Source organism: Phoenix dactylifera, unplaced genomic scaffold (genome assembly GCF_009389715.1).
Source record: "Phoenix dactylifera cultivar Barhee BC4 unplaced genomic scaffold, palm_55x_up_171113_PBpolish2nd_filt_p 000077F, whole genome shotgun sequence".
NCBI classification, from domain to species: domain Eukaryota; kingdom Viridiplantae; phylum Streptophyta; class Magnoliopsida; order Arecales; family Arecaceae; genus Phoenix; species Phoenix dactylifera.
In genome coordinates this window covers 405,544-424,517 of record NW_024067676.1, presented here as the reverse complement: position 1 = coordinate 424,517, position 18,974 = coordinate 405,544, and the positions used below count along the sequence as shown (strand labels likewise).

Here is an 18,974-nt window from a genome sequence, read left to right as displayed (position 1 = left end):
TTGTTAAAAAATGATAAATCAAGAAACCTAGTAAGAGGGTTAAAGAAGATAGAAAAACAGGTTAAAAATAAGAAAACTGAAGCATGTGAAGAAATTCACGTTGTGAACCAGCAAAGCATAGGCTTGTAATATAAACTATTTTGGTGCACTAGGGCAAGTGAGAAAGAAAGCATAGTGAAAAAGGAAAATGCGGCAATAGAATGGGATAGCACAAAAGGTCAGAAAAGTGAAGTTATCAGAAAGATGTACACTTAGAAAACTCTATACAGTATTTTCTGTATTATTAGAAAGGCCGCACACGGCATTGTGCAGCTTATGCCAGTGTTTTTTGTATTTTTATTTTTATAGTAAAATCCAGAAGAGTCATGAGCAGCAGTCAAATGGCCATCAGCCTGATTGGTATTGTTCCTCTATGACCATGACCATGTGGCTTTCCCTCATGCCTGGTTGATGATTGGCCAATTTGGGGGCTAAACGATGTAGACAAGATCATGTGAGGAACAATGTAGAAAGGCTGCACATGGCATTGTGTAGATTGTGTGGGTGTTTGTAATTTTATTTTTTTCAACAAAATCCAGAAGAGTCATCAGCAGCAGGCACATGGCCATTAGCCGTTTAGTATAGTTCCTCTATGATCACGATCATGTGTCTTTCTCTTGTGCCTGGTTGATGATTGGCCTGCAATGTGGGGGCTAAATGGTGTAGACAAGATCATGCAAGGCACTATGCAGGCCACCATGTCTCGCCCATCACCCCCGCTTTGTGTGTGCTGATCACCACACCAGCACAGGCAAAGCCTCATGATCGTGGCCACAGAAGATCTGGACTCTATCCAGTGCCTGCTTCTCCAATCTCCCACTATTATATGTTAAACTCGGCTGTAAACTGACTTGGTCTCTGTCTTCTATCTTTAATAATACACCGCTTGTGGTTTTGGTCTTCCTCATCAAGGGAGGAAAAAAGAAGAGAAATACATAAGCCAAAGGTGGAAATGTACTTATCAAGTTAAATGAACATATTAAACTAAAGGTGATCAAATGGGGGACCATATCCATTATTTGCCTTTTCTTGTATGCATCACACATGCCCAAGGCAACTAATGGTGTGTACTGACACACTAATCACTTCTGTATTTCACTTATGTAACATGCCAAGGTAATTGGACTAATAAACATTGGGAACATGCTTGGGATGTTAGCATCTCTAAAAGAAATTATGGAAGTGCTTGGCATTTTCAGAAGATACTAGAAACATTTGGAGGAAGGGAAACGAAGTTGCAATCCACTTGCAGAAACAATGCTTTCATCTGCCATGGAGGATGATCTGGTTGTCACTCTTCTTTTTATTGTCTGAATTCCCTGTAGAGCTTTCTTGTATCATTGAAGATGATTAAAAGGGGACGATTTATGGTAGGAACTAGTACGTACTTGTTCTCATCTACAATTAATGAATTCTTCTCTCCTTCAGGGGAAAAATGCTACAATAACATATAAGTACTAGTATGATACGAAGCATCTGCAACTACATTATCATTAGCTAGCATATATATATATATATATATATACTTATATTAAATGACCTTGGTTGGTTAAAAGTTTATGTATGTTCCTTTTTTATTGTTTAATAACCTATTGATTTTTATAAAGCATGTTAAAAATGTGTGTTATATACGACGATTAAAGCTTTTGCAGTCCCTAGCAATTGAAGGTTGATAATTTCAATTTCTTTTCTTAAATTTTCTTCTGGAAGCCATTTTGACAGCATAGTGTTTTTTCAGTTCTTTGCTGTATTTCAGGATTCTTACATGTTATGACATACTCTTAGTTTTGGTTTTGTAGGTGGCCTTGACCTTTTTTCTGAACTATTGCAACGCTTTCCTAATAATGTGCACATCATGTTGGAAATTGCAAAGGTCAGAAAATAAGCTAACAATTTGTTCTTTTTAGTCTGCATATTCTTTATTCCTGGCCTTGATGTGTATAGCTGATGCCTTATGTAATCAACTTTGTATTTAGAAAACTCATATTAAATGAAGTACTATATTGCTGATATTTAAAGTATCTCAGTTCATCTTGTTATTAAATATATTATTATTAATGTGCAAAGCCAAGCCTTTTAATTTTTGAGGTCCCTTTGTGCTGTGATGCAATCATTGCTGTCTTCTTACAAACTGGGATTTAGCCTAGTGGTTTGGTAGCCTGTAGCCTCCTCATGCTAAATTTCAATCTTATGATGTGTATCCAGGATCTCAAATTTGTGTGGTTATAGGAACCAGTACAACTTAAGACACTAGCGGGAGATCTGCATACCACTAGGTAGATGTGTCCAAAATCCAAATACAAGATTATGGAGAAGACAGAGGATAAGATGGTGCGTTAGATGAAAGGAGGTAATTGAACCTAGAAAGAAGGCTAAAATTTAGGACAAGTTCTAGGCCTACTAGGCGGTTATGGGAAGATAAACGTATTAGTTATCAGATGGCTGCACGGCTGGACCCACTCAATTGGTTTTGACATTGATAGATCTATGGCAGCATTTTTTGGGTAAGAACACGGCAATGGCAGCATTTAGTGGCCTTCTTCGTATCTGAGAATTCAAGCATCATTTGGTTCACTCCTTGAAACAAAAGTGCCCCTTTAGATATTAGGAACAAAACCTAGATATGATCATTATTTATAATTGGAATGACCTTCATTAAAGGACAATGATTATATGCCATATATCATGGCTTAAAACAAATAGTTTGTGTTAGTTGATCCAAATAACTCGTTGATTAGTTAAAAAGCAAAATTGTATAACAAGAGAAAATATTATATTGGAGGTATGAATGTGGTTGTGTTTTTATTCAGATGAATACACATTTTATGCATCTAGCATATTCTTCATATATTGTGGTCTCATGTTATATAATGGGATTTTGCCCGAATCATAGGTCATTACATTCTCTCAATTTAATTTCTCCCCATTTACAAGATATCACTCTTCTTAGTAGGTCGGATCAATGCCCTACCCCTTGACAATCAATAACTTCAATAGTATCATCTATGTGTTTGTGTGCATCATCATACATATGATCCTTCTTCAAATCTTAGACTGCAATGTTCCTTCCAATCGCTCAAGCACTAAAGCCATCACCACAAATGATGTCATCTAAGGGTCCATATGGTAAAATTAGAAAGGATCAGGTCAAACAATGACTTTTGTAACAAGCATAAATAGATGTTAAAATTCTGAAGATACAGGCTAAGATGGTTTGTTCATGTACAGCAAGGATCAAAGGAGACACCTATGAGGAGAGTGACACATGTATGTGCAAAAGGGGCTGGGAGAAAGGTAGGCTTAAGATTACTTGGATGGATGTGGTGCACGAAGTATTTGACAAGGTCTAATTCAATAGTCAACTTAACCTTTGGTAGCATTGATTGGAGACAAATATCTTGAGACATGCCACCTAGATGGACTTTTTGCCATAGTAATGTTGTGTTAGGAAACATTATACAATTGGTAGCAAAGGTAGGATACAAAATAATTATATTTTGATGTTTTCAATTTTGACTTGCATTCTTTGTTGAAGAAATGAAATGGCTAGTTCAATCTTCTCCTCTCTATCTCTCATCAGACATATGGATGTATGTGCATGCTGAGTTTAACTCCATGCATTGTTGTGCCAGCTAGCACAAGCTAAGAATTTCAGAAAAATCTCTAGGTGGGTTGATGTCAAGTTCCCAGCCAGTTATACAACTCTGCTTAAGGATTCCTTTTCATCTTGCCATACTCTTGTTCTTCCTCCTAGTCTCTCCATATGTTTTTTTTTCCTTGCTTCATGGTTCAAGGATTTTTGGTTTATCAAATTTCTAAAGAGACAGATAGCATATGCGAGTTTTTTTTGGCTTTTAACCCTCTCAAAGGCATTTACATTCCATTCTCTATTGCTAATTCTAGAAGCTCTTTATATTTTAAAAAACACATGGAATGAAGATATATGTAGAACAAAGAGTATATGGAATGTGAAAATTTAGTGGGAATGGAAATAAAGATGTTGTACCAATTAAAATTAATGGACAAGGGATATCATGATAACCTATTTGTTATTTAGGATCTATTTCTACAAAATAATGGTGAGATAGATGAACATATGTATAATAGAATTAAGGCTGGTTGGATGAAGCGGAGAGGTGCATCTGGAATATTATGTAATAGGCATTTAACTTGGAGACTTAATGGAAAATATTATAGAACAATGTTAAGGCCGATCATATTGTATGGCTTAGAGTGTTGAGTAATGAAGACAATACATGAAAATTAGTTGAGTGTAGCAGAAATTAAGAATATTAAGATGGAAGTGTAGTAAAATTATAGAGGATAAAATAAGATATGAATATACTAAAGGAGATGTAAGAGTTGTACAAATCAAGGACAAAGTGATGAAAATTGATTGAGATGGTGCGGACATGCACAATGAAGATCTGAGAAAGGTCCAGTAAAGAGAGGTATTTTTGATTTGTGTTGAAGGTGATAAGGAAAAGAGGGGAAGATCTAAGATAGCCCTAAATAAGAATACTTGGCAAATAAGAATTCATAAAGCCGACCCAAAACAGTTGGGACATATTTGAAACTGTTCTTATAACCGTGAGTTGTCACAACAACAAACATGGAATTGCAACTCCACTTTCCAGCAGAACAATAGAAGTTGTTGCTTATAATCAGGAAGCTTTATTTAGATTACTCATGTAATCTTTGGTCTTGAGTATTAGTGGAGACATAGGTGTTATATTTTTTGAATTCTTCTAAATCATTTGATTCATGGCCAGTGAAGTTAAAAAGTATCAGTCAAGAGGAAGTCACACCATGGTACAACTTCCAATCACCAAATATTTAAGATCTAGCCACTGTAAGTTAGCTAAAGATGTTAAAAACTGCTGCAGAAAATCCATTCCTGCAGTTTTGCTTCAATACTACTGAATGTTTGCTGAAAATTTTCTGAGACGGCTGAAAATTTTAGGAGCTTCCGTTTGAACTTTGCTGTACTTCTGTATATCTGTTCAAACAAGAAAAATGGGAGGCCCACAAGGAAGTTTCCACAGGAATATATTCATGCTGGGATGATACCCCATGGCTATACTGTAGAATAAATGAGTATACTTGTGACCTCTCGAAATAAGCGGTTACCTACATGAAGTATTTGATGCTTAAGATCCTGGATAAAGCATGTTCCAAACTCTCCAAAGATGAAGGGGAAAGAAATTCTGCTTGAACAAAAAATTTCCCATTTACTCTCTTGAAGATCTTGATAACGTTAAACAATTCCAAGAATACCCTTTATGTGACTATCATGATGCTTGTCCCTCTTTACTAAATACCCTCTAGGGTCTAGGCATTATCATAATCAACAAATATTATTGAGTACCCAAACACTCTTCAAGGGTATAATTAGCTTGTACCTCGTTTTACCTTTCATAATTGTTTCTTTTCCCTCTTTAGAGAAATTTACAATAAATATCATGCCTTGTGCACTTCATTTTTGTTCAAATTCTTGAACCCATGGTGCCTTTTATTGTTCAAACAAAACATTTTACTAGAACACATGCATAACACACTTGCACTTTGTGTTATACATATCCTATTTGGACTAAGCTTGTTATGTCCTTTTCTATGCCACCTAATTGCCTCCATTTAAGGGTTTAAATACCTGCTTGGGGCCAGGCTGGTATGGTAATGAGCCAGCGCGAACCGACCATTAACAAGAATGAGTAGGAAAAATATAAACTAAAAAAAATTCATGTCCCAGGATGCTAGGCCATCTCAGGTGTTGGCATGAATCTGGACAACCTGGTTTTGAGAGATCCGGGATCCCAAATGCATCCCAAAATCCTATCTCTCTCCAGTCTGATGCGCGACCACCAGAATGGATTATGTCTTTAATACTTCCCTTCATCCATTAATGTTAATCATGCAAATAAGTACATCTCAATAAGTTCTTATTTTATCCCTATGGCCGAGAACATTAGAGCACAATCCTTGTTTACTCGAAAGCCAGTTCCAGACCCCGAAGCGACGGACAATCGTCTTATCTACTACATTTAGTTTATGTTTATTTCCGAATATTAAGCTTATGGATTTCAATGGATGTTCATTTAAAAATATTAAAGATTTTATATTGTTCGAACTGTTTGCATTACCTTGGGGGAAGTTTACATTAATTATCCTTTTTAATGAATTTTGTTAATTGAAATATTTCCTACTATTTTATGTATGGACTTGGTTATATATATTAAGGTTGAAGCCGTTATTGGAAGAAATGACGAAGCAATCGTGAATTTTGAGAAGGTATGCCAAAAGCTAACATAGACATATAGGAAAAAGTGAAATCTTTTTCTTTTCAGACATACACGCACATGCATACACATTAACATGACTTTTTTTAGTTTCACAGGTTCGTTCAGTTGACCCTTATGTTGTGACATACATGGATGAGTATGCGATGCTTCTAAAAGCAAAATCTGACCAAGCCAAGCTAAACAAGTTGGTACATGATCTTCTCAACATTGACCCTGCAAGAGCGGAAGTTTTTGTCGCTTTATCAGCATTATGGGAAAGGAAAGATGAGCGGCGAGCTTTATCATATGCTGAGAAGGTATGGGCTTGTCTTATTACAACTGTCCAGCTATTTTCTATTTGATCCAATCCCTTATTAGCTTAATATTTGTTCTGAAGCAGAGCCTTAGAATTGATGATAGAAACATATCGGGCTACATTATGAAGGTAATGGCATGATTCATGATTCTGTTCATACCTCCATGTGGTTGATTCTGATAGTAGTTTTGGAAGAATTGGAGTCCTTTAATATGCGATTATCTTTTTATATTATTTTGCATTTATGGTTTGCTCAGACTTGTCAAACTTTCTCAGGGAAACCTGTATCTATCATTAAACCGGCCAGATGTAGCTGCGACAGCCTTCAGGGCAGCTCAAGAATTAAGGCCTGATCTTCGCTCATGCCAAGGTGTTATTTTAGTGGTCATATGATCTTCACTTTATATCTTTTTTATGATCAATTGTTCGTAATTGTCTTTTAATGCTTGTTGCAGGTCTAGTTCGTTCTTACCTAGCACTTTCAAAGTCCAAAGAGGCATTATTTACTGCCCGCGAGGCAATGAAGGTTATGCCTCAGTCTGCAAAAGCTCTCAAGTTAGTTGGAGATGTACATGCCAGTAGTTCTGGTGGGAGAGAGAAGGTCAGCTTCTAATTGACGAGCAGAATTTTCATATGCCAAGATTAGATACACTTGTTGCCTAGAAAAAATATTTATTTTGTGATTTTAGTATCTCATCTATGTTTCCTATGATTGATTAATATTATATTCATCTATTTTGGTAGATGTACCATTGATAGGGCATTTTTTTGATTCATTCTTTCAATTGCTGTATTCAGATTATGCAAATGAATCTTCAGTTGACTACCAAATCCCAAATAATGCGTTATGATTCCTCTCAGTTTACTTTTAAAAAGACTAAATAATTTTACTCAGGGAAAAAGTAGTGTACAAGAAATCATTTAGCTGGAGTTGCTGGAGATGCGAACTTACTGAAAATATAATAAAAGTAAAATCATCAAATCCTATAAAGATACTTTTCTGTATGAGACTACATGAAAGAACTCACTTAAAAAGTTGTTGAATATAAAGTTGTTTATGCAAGAGTTCCAGATATAAAGAAAAGGGCTTCTTTCTGTTGGTTTGAGGCTGGCTCCGTGCCCCATCGTGTGTACACATGTTGCATGAACTTTTCATTGATGCCATTGTTTTTCCTCTCTCTATCCTCTCTTTTCATTAGTTTATTCCAAGTTTCCAACCAATGTTGCAAATGTTCAATCTGCATGCTGGACTTATTTTCTGTTTTCACTAAGTTGTCATTTTTGTTCAGGCAAGAAAATTCTATGAATCTGCACTCCGTTTGGAACCTGGTTTTCTTGGAGCTGCTCTAGCATTGGCAGAATTACATGTTGTTGAGGGACGGAATAAAGATGCTGTATCACTACTGGAGAGATATCTTAAAGATTGGGCAGATGACTCTCTCCACATCAAGTTGGCTCAAGTATTTGCCGCATCAAATATGCTCTCGGATGCTCTTTCACATTACCAAGCTGCATTGAGGTACTGTTTCTTGGACCTTTTCCTTAACAATCATGTTGGAAGAACAGCTCTCACAAGGTGTCCTTTAATTGTTAGATCTTCTGACCAATTTGCCATGCAAGAGCGAAGTTTTTATATTTACCCTTAAAAGGTAAATTGCAAATATGCCGCTCCAATGATCTATCATTCTAATGTTAGTTCGGTTAAAAGTGAGCTTGTCCATTGACTATTTTGTACTCTAACATATATAAACTTTTCAAATTTATGGCAGTTTTTTTTTTTTTTTTACTTTTTGTGCTGATATGACTTTTATGTGTTTTTCACCTTTTCATGTGAGAATTAAGTATTTAAGCATTTGTGAAGAGTATATGTTAAAAATCCTTGAAGGGATAAGATGGCAAGATAAAATGTTAATGTTAAACCTTATTTTATGTTGTTGAACCGCAAGGATATGTATTCCATTTGGAAGAGCATATATGCAGGTATCAAACTTTTAGAAATCAATAGGTTCTGATGCTTGGATAATAGCAAAATATAACATCATGTCAACCCATCAATTTTTGCACCCACTTGACACAGACTGGACACCACTAGAACTTATGATTTTGGTTGCTAGGCATTTTTAGTGGTGTGTATCATGATTAATTGTCTGGATCTCCAATTTAGATGTTCGATCGTTCATTTTGAGTCATTAAAGCTAAAAATTTTACATTTGGTGTGTAATCTAGTCCATATATATATATATATATATATACATACATTTGTGCGTGCGTGCGTGCGTGCGTGCCGGTTCATGACTGTTTATGTAATTTTTAGGGGTAAATAAGCACTACTTGAAGGGTACATATCCCTTTAACTAAAAATGTTATGAATCAAAAAACTAAAAATGTTCCAAATTACCTTCTAGAGGGGAAAAAAGGACACCGTAATTCCATCGATCAATTTCTACCATAAAATCAGAAAGCCTAAAATTAGCTGTTTCCAATTTTGAAAATTATTGCCACACTTTTCTTTGCATTCTAATCGCAGACCAAATGCTCTTGTATAGTCCCATCACATAATTGATAGCTTACTTTATCCTTGGCCAATCATAAGTTGCTGAGTATCAACATAATGCCATGCATGGTTAATGCTCTCAAGATTTTGTTGACAGCTTATTATCCAAGAGGAAGGTAAATTTATTACATGTCTTCTGCGTTGCAGGATAAACCCTCAGAATGAAGCTGCAAAGAAAGGGTTGGATCGTTTAGAGAAGCAGATGAAGGTTTGTTTTTCATCCAGATTGGCTGCATTGTGCCAAGAAGCTTTTCTATCCAGAATGCATTTAACCTTTGTATTGCAATGTTTATTCTTGGACCCAGCATTCATGTAGAGCACCGAATGTTGCAAATGGTCAGTATATCATGGACGACAGCTTATTCATACAAACGCCTATGTGCTTGTGCAGGGAATGGATCCAGATGCACCTGAAGAGGAAGAAGAAAATGAAGCTGAGGATGCTGAAGGTGATCAAGAGGAGACTGAGCTGCTATAGTCCACGAAGATTAAAAAGCATGGCATACTTTGTGTTGGCAATATCAGTAGCTCAATCTACAATGCCTACAAGACAGGGCAACCCAACAAATTAGAAGTAGGAGATGAGCATTATTATGCATTCTCTGCTTCCAATTGACTTTCTACCGAGGCTTTCATGGGATGGTCACTTGCAGCAGTATCAGTTGTTTTAACAAATGAAAATGACTGTTGGAGCATGTTTTAAGTTACCATGAGAAACTGTGAGTACCTATTATGATTACACCAATTATTTTGATTTGCATGACTGCAAGTGACCAGATAACTCTAACTGTTAGGAGTACCGACATCCTTCAATGATATGAAAATGTCTGCAGAAGTTTTCACTTTTTGGTAGTTATGTATGTATTTGAAAGCAAATTTTTCCTTTTTGGTTAATGATATACAGGCACATGGATCAAATTGTTATAAAAAAGGTTAGGAGAGCAACAACCTCAGCATTTATAGTATATACAATCTGAATGTAGATTGAAGAATTGGTTTTTAAAGTGTGTAAACAGGATGACACGCATCCTGAAAGTTTACATGTTGGATCCTCGTTGATGTCCAAGTGATGGTGTACTTGTTCTTATGATTTTTAATGCCATGTGTTGATGCGATCTGGAGCAGCCTTGTAAGGCATGTTTAGCCCACTGTATGCTCTTGAATGAAGTAATTTTCCCAAATTCTATGGCATCTCATATGCACAAGCTTTATTGAGATTATGCAGAATTTTCCTGTGATTTATTTTGTAGCTATTTTCTTCTTTAAGCTTCTCAGTTTTCTACCAGTTTATCTGGTTTGGTGAAACTCTTGCTAAGGGAATTCAAATAACAGTTGATGAAAATAACTTGGCCACTAATTTTGTAAGGATAAGGAAATAACTACAATGCTCACGTCAAGGTCTACTGAACTGGTTTGGTTTAGGACATACAAATAGGAGTGTTCGGTTACTAACATGATTCATTCGATTCATTCAAAATATAGATCTCACCGCATGTTTGAACTTTTACCGACCGACAGTGAGAGAGAGAGAGAGAGGGAGGGGGGGCTCGAGGGTACTCATCAAGGTTGTAAATTTTAAATAGAAACTTATTATCTTGCCGAGTTTTGAGGTACTTGTCAAGATTTAGTTAGTAGAAAAAGGAGGTCTCTACAGGAGGTTGCCCTTATTTTGTTTAGAAATAAAGGATCCTAATTATTTTTACCAATTTTAAAATAAAATCGGCAATGACTTGCTAATCTTTGTGACAAACACTTATAGTTTGGTGAGCTACCTATCAAGGTTTAACCATATCATATACAAACTTAAGTGAAGCTAGTAAATTATTTGCTAATTCAGTTCAAAATCGACAAAAAAAATTAGAAATCGTCTACTTAAAATGAAACAAGGGCGGCCCCTCTGTGTCAAAAGAAAATAGGAGCCCTCTCTCTTCTCGCTACCTCTCTCTCTCTCTCTCTCTCTCTCTCTCCACCCCCTCTCCCTTCCTCTCCAGCTCTTCCTATGTCAATATGCCTTGAAACTGTACCGTACGGATTTATACCATGCCGAACTAGTCATCAGCTAATATCCCTCTAGTACGGATTTGGCAAGCCTTGCTTTACATGATGATAATAATGTATTCACCTCTCTATCCTCAAGCATAAAATTGGCATTTTTTTAACACTCATAATGCTCTACTTGTTATAGCAACATTAGTTACGAGCCCATAGCAAGTGGTAAAAGAACAAAAACAGAGAAGTAATAGCATGAAGAAACATAATATAAAATAATGTGCTGAATTGAACCCAAAAGAATATGAACATGACTAATAATCAATTTTAGATTTGAGTTTGTAACTTACATTGATGGATCTAAACCTGGATCCGAACTTGATTTTCTTATTACGTTAAGATACGGCTGCAATATAGATCCAACCCGAGTCTTACCCGTTTACTGCTCTATTCCAGAATGAGCTGCATGTACCAGTTGGATGGTGTTGAGGGTAGATCAAACAGATGTCATGTGCTAGCTCCTCCCTTGCTTGTGATTAGTCAGTTCATCCATTTTAATAAGCTCAAGATTGGGTGGCGACACACAGAAGAGGAAAGAATTGTCATTAGCGTGCTGAAATAAATTATAAAGACAAGCCTCAATAACACACACTCAAATAGGCACAAGAACACAATGAGTAATTTATAAACCTCTGGCACAATGAAATGATTATGGAATCATCTTCATGTAGTCAATAAGATTTTCAAGATTCTAGTCCCCCATAATATTTGACAAGGAAACAAGTTGCTGTTTTAAATTTTCGTGATGCAGTTATACCATGAAAACTCTGTACAGACAAAGAAGTCTATGGTCACCAAAACTACAGATGTCTTTTATAAAGACTCGCAAAAAAGCGAGTTCAACATTCTGAGGATAAGGGGAAAAAAAGATTCTATTCTAAATGTGGAAAGGTTTTCTTGGTGTCGGTGCCCTGTTCTCCATAGATTGCAATCTTTGCTTCAGATGGAAGGCTTCCACCTACAAATTTATGTGAATGTTATAAATTAAGCTCATGCACGAAAAACAACCGACAAACATATATCCCTCCATTCTAGGCAGTTTAGATGAAAATTAACAGCTCTACCTGGAGCTGGAATGCTCTTGCCCTTTCTCCTGCTAAAACTCCCCGGGTTGAATGCAGCTCCTAGATCACAAAAGGAGCTGCTCAAGCAAGCATAATATGGAAGGCATAAATGACTGATGCTAAGATAAATAAAAAGGCACCTCACCTTTTGGGTATCATCCAAAACCGCCTTTAAGAATGCCACATCATGCTCAAGCCGCACATTATCAGAGTGGCTCATATTTGACAGATTATTTGCCTCTTCTTGAGCTAACTCCATGCCTGCCAGCTTCTCTTTCAGCAGTTCCACTTCTTTCATTGCATCGGCAAGCTTTTTCTCCATGTCCTGCCTACTCTTGAGAGCAGAAGATAAATTATTCTCTGCAGCTTCCTGGTTTGCCAATGCAGCAGTCAACTGCTCTTCTAGCAACACATTTTTTCTAGTCAAAGTGACTATTTTGGTTTCATACAATTGATATATATAAGGATTTGCTAGAAGCCCGGATCTGCCATCAGTTTCTGGAGGTGCAATATGATTACTATCAGCCATAAGATCGTTATTCCCCAGCTTCTGATAAAGGTTTGAGCTTTCAGAGTCAAATAGGTTTTCTTCGGTGCTTGCTAAAATTCCAGCAATATCCATCTCGACTGCAGTTTCTAGCTTCTTGCTTCTCTGCTCCATTGCCTGAAAATGATTTTATAGTAGATACATAAGCTTCAAAGCTTTTTGCATTTATGGGACAACAAAACAAACCACATACTCCATCCAGGAGTCGAAGTTGTGGTAAAATCAGACATGACAAGAATTGCAAAGATATATTCTCACAGTACCCCATAAACCATAATCACATCCAATCACAAGTCAAACATTTGCAACAAAGGATTAATAGGAATTTTTTTAAGAAAAGAAGATCCACTAGACAAGTGACAAATTCCAAAAAGTGGACTTTCTAGAAGTGTGTGGGAGGTTAAATTGATTATAACAGAATATGCCTACTTGAATAAGAACGCATAGTTCAATAAATTCCAGACAGCACTCATTATTCTTCTTAAGGGAGCCTTTGGTATCATTTTCTACTTTTAAAGTACTATCATTAAGGCAGCAATTTTGGAGGCCATGGCATTCACACAATGACTATCATACAGAAAATTTCCAAATGGAAATCAGTCAGCTATATTACTTCTGCAAAATTTAACTAGCTTTTCTTAAAAATGGCTGACTTTATCCCAAATAGAAGTATGTGACCAATTTTTTCACTCTGAATGGGATGTCAGAAGCCAAACCAAAGGATAATCTAAGCCAATCTTATTGAGTGAGGAACTACTAAATGTTCCAGGAAGAGAAATATTTGTCAGGATGTTTTTGTGTTTGACAATTGCACAGCCAAATATTACGATTTCAACGAGTCCAACAAGTCCCAGAAGTACCTGTTGGGCAGCTATCTGTTGACTTGTAACCAAGGTTCAAAAACTTAAATTCAGATTCAATTACAGCCAGGCCAACCGACTTCTGGTTTTGGTAGTTTCACCATCTCAGCAGTTTTCGAGTTTCAGGGTTTTCACAAAATGATATATGCTAAAATTTAAAAAGATTAGAAAAGGTTAGAAAATTAGAAAAATATAGAAAATGAAGACGAACAGAACAAATAAGAAAAAGATAATTGTATTTTTTATGAATTTTGGGTGTGTATTTTCCATTGTATGTTGCTATAACTTAATAAAATAAAATAAAAATCTAGAGGTCTGTTTCACGTCATTTTAGAATGCCATTTAACATTCAATTGTATCATGTCAATTTACAAGTAGCAGTATAAATAACTAATAGATATTATTTCTACCAAAAGAAACTAGATATTAAAATCCATATTTTTCATTATGCATTAGAAGATCTATTAAATTTCAAAATATTATGGTAGTTCCACTTCCATAAGATTTGCTTTATCTATAAAAAGTTTACAGGTGAGGAAATTAAAAATTTGTTTTGACTTTTAGACTTGGAACTTGACAACCTACAGAAAAAGTTTTAGTTTAAACTCACAATTCCGAGTTCAAATAGCACAAATCCACTTTTCATGAGGCCCAATCTACCCCACAGAGTCACTTCTCTTTTCCCCTTGAAAATTTGTTGGCCCCAAAAATCTATAATGTTAATACAGTACTATCCAAAAACTAAATGAATAAATAGATGAGCAGACGAAACACATTGCCAATATATAGATTAAACATAGCCTTGTAGGTTATTTTTGGTTGACACTCAATAACCGCGCTTAGTTTCAAACTGGTACCAGATGAAACTCATATATTACAAGTGCTCCTAGTAAATGCCTCATTTACAAGCATATTAATGAGCCTAACATTAAAATCTAATGAGTGTGGCTAAGCTGAGTCTCCATATCAAAGATTTACATTAGGTTACAGTATACTAATAGGTAATGCTTTTCATATGGAGACAAAACAGAGTTTCATAAGAGCATATGCGGAGCGGCAACTCATAAAATTGGCTCATGAAAGCCGCAAAAGCATTGAACAAGTCCCAAGATGTGATGCGCAAAAAAAAAATGTTTTTATTGATTTAACTAAATATATAAAAGTCGATTGTCAATCCATCCAAGATGTCATGAACAAAAGATCAAAAACTCAATAGTTAAACGCGAGGATCACCCATGTAATATCTTAAAAAGTCCAAGTCATTGGTACAAGCTCTATATTAAGCATTTTAAGCTGGAAACAAGAGATTTATCAACAAGATATACAAAATCTTATGCCTTCAACCACCTTGTCTATTAGCTTCCTTATGGCCACTGAACTAGAAGTCATATATTTCACATAAACAGATCATATCAAAGTACTGTTCCAAGACAATTAACATAAAGAATTTTACTTGTGATCAGCCATTGTGCAAGTGCTATTGTATCAAGCTGCACAGTTATGAAAGCATGCTTTTGACTACCAGCGCAAGGACCTTTTATCAAGATGGAAGATTTTAACAAAGTTCAGCATAGAGAATCACTTATGCTATTCTTGCTGCAAGGTGCATAACTGTGGCCAGGCACAAGCCAAATGGTACACAGGATGCCCCAAATAAAACATTGATGAATCGTGATACCTTTTACCAGATTCGTATATCAAACTACTCACATTATTTACCTGTGAGGAAGGATTACTTAATAAGCAGTCATCACCCACCTTATGTTTGTCATCTTCAGGAGATTTCAGCATCCTAATAGCCAAATTGTAATCTTCTTCATGGTGGAACTGCTTACGGAGTGACATAGTACTGGAAATAGAATGTAGATCAGTGGATGAATCTGAAACAGATTTCCTGCCAGATGCATGTTGCTCTACTGCAGATGCTAGACTATGCCTGCCAACAGGATCAACAGAACAAGGGGGAGCAGCACTGTTAAGATGAGCACCAAGATCTTTGGTGCTTGCAGGGCAATCTTCATATGATAATGCATCTGGGGCAGATCGCCAGCTCATTGAATGTTCATTATTGAATAAGACCAATATTTCAGACTGTAAAATTCAGAATGGACATAAATATTCTTGTGCACAGGAAGAATATAAGTGACTACATCATAGATGGCAATGTGTTTATGTCTTAACCTGATTTGATGGCTCTTTCTTGTTTCCTCCAAAAGCTACAAGAAAACTCTTATCACTGTGACGAACAGGAACTACACTAAACCCCTGTAGAACAACAGATTATCTAGCAATTTTTTCAAACAAAGGAGCAAGAAACAGAAGTTAACTCCTGTCTGAAATGTAATTAAAATATAGTTACAACAGATTATTTGGTATTTTTCCCATTAAACAATCATAAGGTAATTATATACCATCCACATGCCATTTGAAATGCTGCCAAAGTATCATACATGCAATATTAAAATTAATGCCCCAAAAAATTAAGTGTTTAATCAGAAAATTATGTCTCCCCTCTCCACTTAACCACAACTTGTACTAAAATGCTGTCTCCATCAGACCTTATCTGCAACATAATCAGTAACCAATATGAAGAAGTAAAAGAAAGTACGTATTTGAGTTTTCATAATTATCTTCTGCTCGGTAGTGCCTAAGTGATACTAATTAGTGAACTTGTCTTCTTTATACACCTGCTGCAGGTGTTAATGTCAACATATCCAACTGTATCTATTTATGAACCATTTTATGTTTCATGCTTTATCTCCATAAGGGTTTCACAACTTCATTCCAAACAAAGAAACATGCACGCAAGTGCAATATACATGTATGCAAGATCATGCAATGGACAATGAGAAAGTATGAATTTTTAAGAAACTGGAAGGAATCACTAAACAATTCATTTGTCCACGGCAGGCAGGCACTGAGGACCCATGTGATCTTCACCATATCAGGAATTCACACATGTGAATCTCTGTGAAAAAAAATGCAAGCTCCTAATGATTTCATGTACAACCGCCCACCAATAGTGGTTGGCAGACATTCACCATGTCTGGATAAATAAAACTTGTTGCACCAAGCTTCTTTCATATGGTTAGTATACAATGAATAGAGAGGTTCCATCACAAGAACAAGAATCATTATATCATGGTGAGACTTTTGGAGGTGCCCTGATGCAGTCAACTAGTAAGGGACCAGGGCCTGGATCATGGGCCATTAGAGAATGCCTGATCTCGTCTATTAGGGCTCAGAAATATGTCATCTGTTTTGCCATTGTAGGAAAGAAGAAAAAGGATTCTTTTAAGTTTTAACCTTTCTTGAGGAAAAAAATTTGCAGCTATTTATAAATTTTTTTTAGAAGATCTAGTTGCTTATAAGAGATATACCAGAGGGATCCGGTCAAAAAATTACATGATTTACATTTCTCTTTCTGGGGCATGTCTTTCTGGAGTCATAATATATAAATACACCTTTGATTGACCTCACTAGGCATAAAAGAAAGTCTGGCTGGGATGAAATTTTTGGTGAAACAAGTATGCCATGTCTCTCTAACTTTGTCCTCTGGTCTTCTTTCCAGCCAACTCATTTTTCTTTTATTTTTCACTTCTTCACACCTGCCGGCTGCTGCCACTATAGAACAGATCTATGCAGCATGATACAGATCTATCCTACAAAACTAGGGCTAGAAATGGTCCTAAGTTAGCCCGGACAGTTAAAAAGTACCTGAGCCTTAAGTCCTCTCCTCTCCATCCTTCACTGTTTCTCCCCTCCCCCTCCTTCCCCCCTTTCATTTCCTCTCCTTTCCTCTTCATCCTTTCCTCTCCAACACTCTACTCTCCTCTCCCTCTCTTCTGCTACCATGTAGGTACCCAATCAACCTAAAGGCATATTATACACATCTACTAAAACAAATTGCATGTCTTATTAGTGACAAGACCAACTTCAAATAGAAGTATCCCAGTATTAATGATAGAGCAATTTAGCAAAGTTATCAGTGATCTAGTCAAATAGAACCCAAAACTATCATTAATTAACTAAAAATGAAGCAGATTAAATGTCTTGAAAATTTTCTGAAAATTTTATCAGAATTACTTAAAAGGAGGAATTCTTGAATAAATTAAATAAAACAAAGATATTTTAGATAATTGTGCAAACATAGCTTATATCCTTCGAAAAAAAAAAGAATGGCTCACTAGGTCACTCACTATATCGAGAGTGGAGGTGAGTAAACATGTTAAAAAACAGAGAAAGATTGAGTACGAAGATGTGGAGTGACGTGGATGGTTGGCAAATAGAGAGAGGATAAAGTGAGAGGTGGGGGAGGGGCTCAATCTGAAGATTGGGCTATGAATGGGACCAGTAGGGGAAAAAGAGAGGTTGGAGCTGGAGCCAGAAGGCCTTTAGCCACATTGCCTTAGGAAACCGAGAGGAGAGCGCCATGGGGGGGGGGGGGGGGGAGAGAGAGAGAACACCCAAGAAATGGGCAGGAAAGAGGGAGCTCTGCTAGCCAACATCATCTTCCACATTACTGCCAATGTGGTCCATGTCTAGGTTAGAGCCACAGAAATGATAACAGAGGGAGCCGGGGAAAAGGGGTTGGATGGTATAATTAGAACCAAAAAGGAACAGATGGTCAGACCAAAAACCTGATAACCCAAATCCCTGGCCTATATGGTCCCTTAGAAAAGCCAAAAATGCTCAAGAATCAAAGAAAAACTATAGAAGCAGCAAGATTTTTTGACTACATCAACAACCAAATTAGTTTTATAACTGTCCAGCTTTTAAGATGATGCCAAATGACAATGTTTTGAAATTATATTAGACTTTCAGTATGTAAGTAATCATAATCTGATATTAGACAACAATCTAAACAATTTAATAACAAATAGAACTTAATATCTCCTATTCCTCTTCCTCTGCTGCTCTCTTTTTTACAATCTATTTTCAGGTTGGGCTAAGATAAACTCAAACCAAACTTGGAAATTTACACTGGTAACCCAACCGACCCAACAACCAGATGGATTGGCCAAAAGCCCCCAACTTGTTCTAGAACTATGCAAATTTGTTAGGATTAGGGTTTTTTTGGGTTGACAATGGTAAAGACAGAGATGATAGGTTAACAAGGGTGGATCAGCAATGGGAAAAGGATGGGGATTGAGGACTAGGCTAGGGTTACGGTGATAAGGTAGTGGTAGGGTGCAACGCTTAGCAAAAAAAACTTTAGATAAGGGCTAGGAGAGTAAAGCGGTGGGCTAGTTTAGAGAAGGAAAGAA

The 18,974-nt window shown here is 36.4% G+C and overlaps 2 protein-coding genes across 5 annotated transcripts in view; one reads left to right on the top strand and one right to left on the bottom strand.

The window, feature by feature from the left end:
• The window catches only part of LOC103717818 (anaphase-promoting complex subunit 7), a 38,152-nt gene extending 27,867 nt beyond the window's left edge, over positions 1–10,285 (top strand). For 2 of the 4 annotated variants that reach the window (XM_008806349.3, XM_039116271.1), the window contains exons 10-18: positions 1,839–1,912; positions 6,277–6,327; positions 6,434–6,634; positions 6,718–6,762; positions 6,910–7,003; positions 7,089–7,234; positions 7,923–8,152; positions 9,335–9,395; positions 9,579–10,285. In XM_008806349.3, coding sequence (XP_008804571.2) covers positions 1,839–1,912; positions 6,277–6,327; positions 6,434–6,634; positions 6,718–6,762; positions 6,910–7,003; positions 7,089–7,234; positions 7,923–8,152; positions 9,335–9,395; positions 9,579–9,665 — 989 coding nt within the window. In that variant the 3' untranslated portion in view covers positions 9,666–10,285. Of the gene's footprint in view, positions 1–1,838; positions 1,913–6,276; positions 6,328–6,433; positions 6,635–6,717; positions 6,763–6,909; positions 7,004–7,088; positions 7,235–7,922; positions 8,153–8,227; positions 8,346–9,334; positions 9,396–9,578 lie in introns of those variants that run through there. The other 2 variants (XM_039116272.1, XM_039116273.1) reach the window with 2 other exon arrangements.
• A 1,558-nt stretch (positions 10,286–11,843) lies between these two features.
• Positions 11,844–18,974, bottom strand: part of LOC103717819 (acyl-CoA-binding domain-containing protein 6) — a 28,138-nt gene continuing 21,007 nt past the window's right edge. The window contains exons 13-17 of the mRNA XM_039116270.1: positions 15,889–15,972; positions 15,466–15,798; positions 12,446–12,964; positions 12,301–12,360; positions 11,844–12,194 (exon numbers count right to left, since the gene is read on the bottom strand). Coding sequence (XP_038972198.1) covers positions 12,114–12,194; positions 12,301–12,360; positions 12,446–12,964; positions 15,466–15,798; positions 15,889–15,972 — 1,077 coding nt within the window. The 3' untranslated portion in view covers positions 11,844–12,113. The remainder of the gene's footprint in view (positions 12,195–12,300; positions 12,361–12,445; positions 12,965–15,465; positions 15,799–15,888; positions 15,973–18,974) is intronic.